The 6,000-nt window shown below is 40.8% G+C and overlaps 1 protein-coding gene across 1 annotated transcript in view; it reads right to left on the reverse strand.

Annotated features, from left to right (window-relative positions):
- LOC114386118 overlaps positions 1 to 5,404 on the reverse strand; it is a 129,046-nt gene extending 123,642 nt beyond the window's left edge. The window contains exon 1 of the mRNA XM_028346120.1: positions 4,124 to 5,404. Coding sequence (XP_028201921.1) covers positions 4,124 to 5,404 — 1,281 coding nt within the window. The remainder of the gene's footprint in view (positions 1 to 4,123) is intronic.
- Positions 5,405 to 6,000: the final 596 nt, after the last annotated feature.

Below are 6,000 nucleotides of genomic sequence, written 5' to 3' on the forward strand. Positions count from 1 at the left end.
CGGATTACGCAACAATGCTCTTTTTGACTTCCGGAATGTTACATAACTTTACGGATTACACAATAATGCTTGTTTTGACTTCCGGAATGTTGTGAGACTTTAGGGATTGCACAACAATGGGTGTTAAACATTTTGAGGTGTTATGGAGAAGGTCGCATGCCAACAAATAATGGACCCCGGACGAAATTAGGGTATGACAATGCCTATGAGGAAGTTGAGTTGTGGTGCTGAGTTGTGGCTGGATTTGTGAATCAAAATAAGTCTTAAGCTCTCTTGAATTGTGTTATTCAAGATAATTGAGCATAAGCAAAAACAAATTGTAACTATCCAAGCCTTAAGAAACATAAACACTACTCTTGATTTCTAGGATGAAATTGCTGGTGTTGACAGCTTAAACATACGAACTTGTATAAGTTACTGGGAATTGGTCACTACGAATTTTGAGTTGAAAGTTTTACTGAATTTTATAGACATCTAGAACAAAATTATAAAAGAAGAACAAAGCAATTTGGATTGAAAGAAAAAATAAGAAAAATCACACAAGTTGGCAGAAAAATCAGTGTCCAGGAAAAAAAAGTGAAAGGGAAGTGTGCTTGTTGTTTTGGCTCAAAATTTGTTCTATAATTGTGCCTATTTTATATCAATCTTAGTTCTGAAATTTCAATTGAAAATTAGTGTGAAAACAAGTTCCAAAACTAGAGGTTTCTTGAGTCTTTTTTTTTATAGTTTTTTTTTACTCTACTTTAGAGCCATTCTAAGTTTCTCTTTGAGACCTAGCTTGCTTTTATGTGTTTTTCATTGCTTTAATTGTTGAATAATCCTTGAAAATTTGTCTTGTTAAAACTCTATTGGTTTAGCTTTCATTTCATTTTTTTTGTCATTGGTTATTGCTTGTCTCTTTGTTTCCCTTTTTGTGAGTTGCCATACAAGGAATTGGAAAGGAGGATTTGGAAAGGAGGATTGATGCCATCCCTTGAAGAATTTGAGTCTAGAAGCAAGGGAAAACCGCCTTAAGAGCTATTGGACTAAGAAGCACTCCAAATTGAGTGAATCACCAAAGAGAGAACAACCACCAAAATTGTGGACCTTTTTGTAATTTTGTAATTGACAATTTACTTACTTTCATTGCTTTCAAATTTTGTAACAAAAAGGCCTTTCATTGGAAGTAAGTTGGGAGCCTCCAATAGGTCACCCTACTTCCATTTGTGTGTAATAATTTTAGGCAATTTTCCCTTAGGATTGTGAGTGTTTTGTTGGGAACCTTAAATCTGGTCATCCAAACACTCTTAGGATTCGCCTTGTTTACATTTCTTGCTTACTTCCATAACTTATTTCCTTTACCTTCCATTGTTAAACCGCCTAGATAGCTTGCCTTTTACCATTTAGTTTTTTCCTTATCTTTCACACCTCTTTTAGTGTTTATTTTGGCTAGTTTCAACCATAATTTCTTTTACCTTTTGTTTTCAAACCCCCAACAAGAAAGAACCACAACTTAGGAACCAGTATGAGTCTTCATTCTTCATCTAGTGTTAATGGGGAGGGTTCTACTCCTAAGGACCCCTTGTATAAGATATTAGATGAGTTGAGATCCCTTAAGTTGTGGAAAGAAAAACAAGAGAGAAAGGAAAAAGGAAAAACATAGTGGAAGAAATAAGTCAAGATGAAAGAGAGAAAATAAGAGAGGAAAAAAGAAGAAAAAAATGAAAGAAATGAAAAGAGAAAAACCTGCCTCCTATAGTAGTCATGATTCTTGCAAGAGTTTAACTGAAGAACTTAGCAACTATTATAGAGGGCGCCATAGTTCACATACTAAACATCATTTCCAAAGAAGAGAAAAGGATAGAAGGCCTCAAGAGGCTAACATTGACCTCCCATCCTTCCATGGGAAGGACAATGTAGAGGCTAACTTAGATTGGGAAATAAGGGTAGAGCAACAACTTAAAAGGAAGTCTACTTTAAAATCTTATGGCTCTTATTCTTATCCAAAGAAAGATCAAGGTCTAGGCATCTTAGGGACAACACCTTCTAAGCCCAAAGATGATAAGGGGAAGACAATAGAAAAGCAACCCCTTAAGGCTAGTATGCAAGAAAAGACTAGCTCTATAAAGTGTTTTAAATGTCTTGGAAGAGGACACATTACTTCTCAATGCCACACCAAGAAAACCATGATTATGAGGAGCCAAGACATTTATAGTAGCCAAGATAAGGCTACTACTTCATCTTCCTCTAGTGAAAGTGAAGAAGCAAAAGGGGAAGAATCTAGTGAAGAAATCTACCCCCAAGAAGGACAACCTTTAATGGTTAAGGAGGTAAGCATCTCCTCCAAGAGGTTAGCTAAGAAGGAAAGGCATTTTGAAATAACAGCAAATATTAAAGAAATTTCCCCTCTTAGACAACCTCCACATTTTCTCCTTTGTAAAAAGACACTTGTTAGCATTGCCACACCTCTTAGGTTTGATTTCATTCATCAAGTAAAGGAGTTGTTGGATGAGGGTTTGGTTCGCAAGAGCTTAAACCCTTGTGCTTTGTTGGTGCCCAAAATAGGTATTATTAGGCACCAAATCCCTAAAATAGGTGGTATGATGAATGTTTTGAGAGGTGCAACCCTCTTTTGTAAAATCACTCGAGCACCCAACATCTTCATGATTTGTGTACATAGGGACTCATTAGGTAGGTTTGTTCTTATTTTTAGTTTCAATACAAACTTAGGTACTCATATGGGACACCTTAGGTTTGTCATACTTTTTGGTAGGAACAATCAACATGAAAATACTGAAAAATGTATGTTTTATTGTATTACTTTTCTTAATTTTTTAAATAGTGATCAAGGGGTTCCCATGAATCCTAAGAGAATAAAGGTCATTCCTGAGTGGCCCACTCCACCAAGTATAAGAAAACTTTTGGGCTTCCATGACTTAACAAACTTTTACAAAAGGTTTGTCCCATATTTTTCTATACTTGTAGCACCACTCATTGAGTTGGTGAGGAATCATGTTCCTTCATGGGAAGATGCCCAGGAAATGGGTTTTCAGACCTTACCTTACTTCAACATACCAAACACCACTAATACATATGTTTTTGTTCTTTTTACAGGTGTTGAGGAAAAAAGCCTAGAGTTTCAAGAACCTCGGGATTTGAGGTCAAATACTTTTCAAGGGGGGAGGGAATGCTGCAATCCTACCCTGCAAGGGCATTGGATAGAAGACTCTAAGAAGATTGGACCAGAGATGCAAGAGAAGGCCCTAGGGTTCTCATGAGCCTTAGGGTAGATTTCGGGCCCATGGTTCTCAAGAGAAGCCCGCTTATCTTTGTACATATTAGATTGAGGTTTCATTATTTTTTGGCCTTGTATTTAGGGCTCCATAATATAGGTAAGGTACCCTAGAAATGTAGGATTTTTCAGCCCTTGTATTTTAGGGCACCTAGACTAGTTTTGTATTAGGGGTAGTTTTGTAATTTCACATGCATTAAGTGAATATTTGATGTGTGTGGTTGGAAATAAATTTAATTGAATTGGGAGAAGCCCAATACAATTAAATTTTAGAGGGGGAGGTGGGCATTTGCTTGCTACACCCCATTGCCACATCATATAATCACACTTTGTGCATGTCCTTCATGCTTTACATGCCTCATGACACCTAAGCACACTTAGTGGAGAATCTTGGACTTGATCTTGGATTAGTGGGCTGAACCATAGCTAAAATTCACTAATCATAATTAGTAAAATTTTGGCTCCACAAATTCAATTTCAAATTCAAGTGAAATTTGAATAGAAATTCAAATTTCCCTCCAATTTTGTGTGACACTTAGGCTATAAAAAGAGGACATGTGTGTGCATTTTTTTCAACTTTGATCATTTGAAAATTAAACTTCAGATTCAAAGCTCTCTTAGAGCACAAAATTTCATGCTCTTCTCTCCCTCTCCTTTCATTCATCTCCTTCTTCCTCCAAGCTCTTATCCATGGCCTCCTATGGTGGTGAGCTTCTTCTAGACTCATATTCTCCTTGAAGTGGCATCTCCTCTCTCTCTTCCTTCTCCATTCCACTGCCATTCATCTTCCAAGAAGCAAAGGAATCCATTGATGAAGAAGATCCTAGGCCTACAAGCTCCAATGGAGCTTACATCACCACTTAGGTCGATAATGTTGGTAACTTTGGCAGAAGGTAAGTCAGTGTCGGTGGCCTCCTCTTTCTTTTCGCTTGGCTTCTGAGGGGTGTATCTCCACGGGACCACCTTGTTGCTTCTATAAGGGAACGAAACAGGTTTGCTACCCGAAACCGGGCGAAGGCCTCGGGGTTTCTGGGTGGCCACATCCATGGTGAAGTGTATCACCAAAGGCTTGGGTCTAGCGGGGCTTTCTTTGTCTTCCGACTGCATGTACACGTGTTGTTCTCCCTTGTTCCCTTTACTGATCTCAAATCGGCATTGGTCCATCATTTGTTGTAATAGCTCCTCCGTCGTTGAACATGTCTCCATGTCATGTGATGTACCTGGATGCATCAAACAGGAGTCCCCTTTGTGCCCATCAAAGGAAACGATGCCTACCTCTTGTAATGCTCCAAAGATAAACCTTCTTGGGGTTACCACATCCTTTATTTGTTTAGGCCTCTGCAGCCCACATGCCTCTATTGCATTTACCACTGGTCCCCCATGATTGGCAAGCGGATTTGTCTTCACATTCGGACCATCTTCTTGGAATATTAGCCATCCTGCATCAATCAAGCTTTGGACTTTATGCTCGAGGGACACGTACTGCTCGATCGAATGCCCTGGAGTACCCCCCATGATACGCACAGGTCGTGTCGGGGTTGTACCATCTCGGGAAAGGAGACTGGTAATTCTTCTAGGGGTCACCACTACCAACTGGTTGGCGATTAAGGATGGCAACAAATCCCCATATGACATCAGAATCGGGGCGAACTTTGGAAGCTTTTTCATTGGAGGGTTCCTCCCCAGATTGGAACTCGTGCCAGGATTGAAATCACCGGTGGGAAGAGGCCTTGCAGGAGCCGGGGCTTGAGCGGGAGCTCTTTGTGGTGTGGTTGGTGTCCTTTGTTGGACGGGTGCCGAGTTGGAGGAGTTTCCGATGCAGGCCAAAAAGCTCGGATGGTGCTGGACATATTGATGAGTATTGTGAGGGGTTGATTGAGGTTTTGGCCAAGCAAGAGCCGAGGTCACGGCTTGAGCGTCCCCTTCTTTCCTCTTTGCCCTAGTCGGCCCGGATCTTCTGTTGCTTGTGCTGGCAGGGGCAACATAGTCGAACTTCCCCCTTTTTAGGCCTACCTCGATCCTCTCGCCCGCGAATACTAGATTCGCAAAGCTAGACGGCATGTAGCCTACTAACTTCTTATAGTAGAACACTAGGAGTGTGTCCACTATCATGTTGATCATCTCCCTTTCCATCATAGGAGTTGCTACCTGAGCCGCCAAATCCCTCCATCTTTGGGCATACTTTTTGAAAGATTCGTGCTCCTTTTTGTATGTGTTCTGGACCTGCATTCTATTTGGAGTCATATCAGCATTGTACTGATACTGCCTAACAAAGGCAACCATTAGGTCCTTCAAAGAATGGATCCGGGAGGGTTCCAAGCTAGTGTACCAGGTGTTTGCTGCCCCAGCTAAGCTATCTTGGAAAAAGTGCATAAGCAACTTCTCATCCCTTGAATACACCCTCATCTTTCAGCAATACATTTTTAGATGATTTTTGGGGCAAATGGTCCCCTTGAACCTGTCAAAATCCGACACCTTGAATTTGGGAGGGATGACAACATTCGGTACCAAACATAAATCGGTCATATCAGCAAAAGGGTAATCACCGGACCCTTCGACCGCTTTTAATCTCTCCTAGATGAGATCAAGTTTTCCTTTTCCCTCTGCTGCTGGAGGTGGTCCCCCTACAGAGAAATGTTGTGGTTGTATCGGGCGGGGTTGAGAGGCTCCCGCAGTATTAGGCTGAGGCATGGCGTGGAATGTCGGTCCTTCGACGGTGAATGGGGGGT

Source organism: Glycine soja, chromosome 15 (genome assembly GCF_004193775.1).
Source record: "Glycine soja cultivar W05 chromosome 15, ASM419377v2, whole genome shotgun sequence".
NCBI lineage: Eukaryota > Viridiplantae > Streptophyta > Magnoliopsida > Fabales > Fabaceae > Glycine > Glycine soja.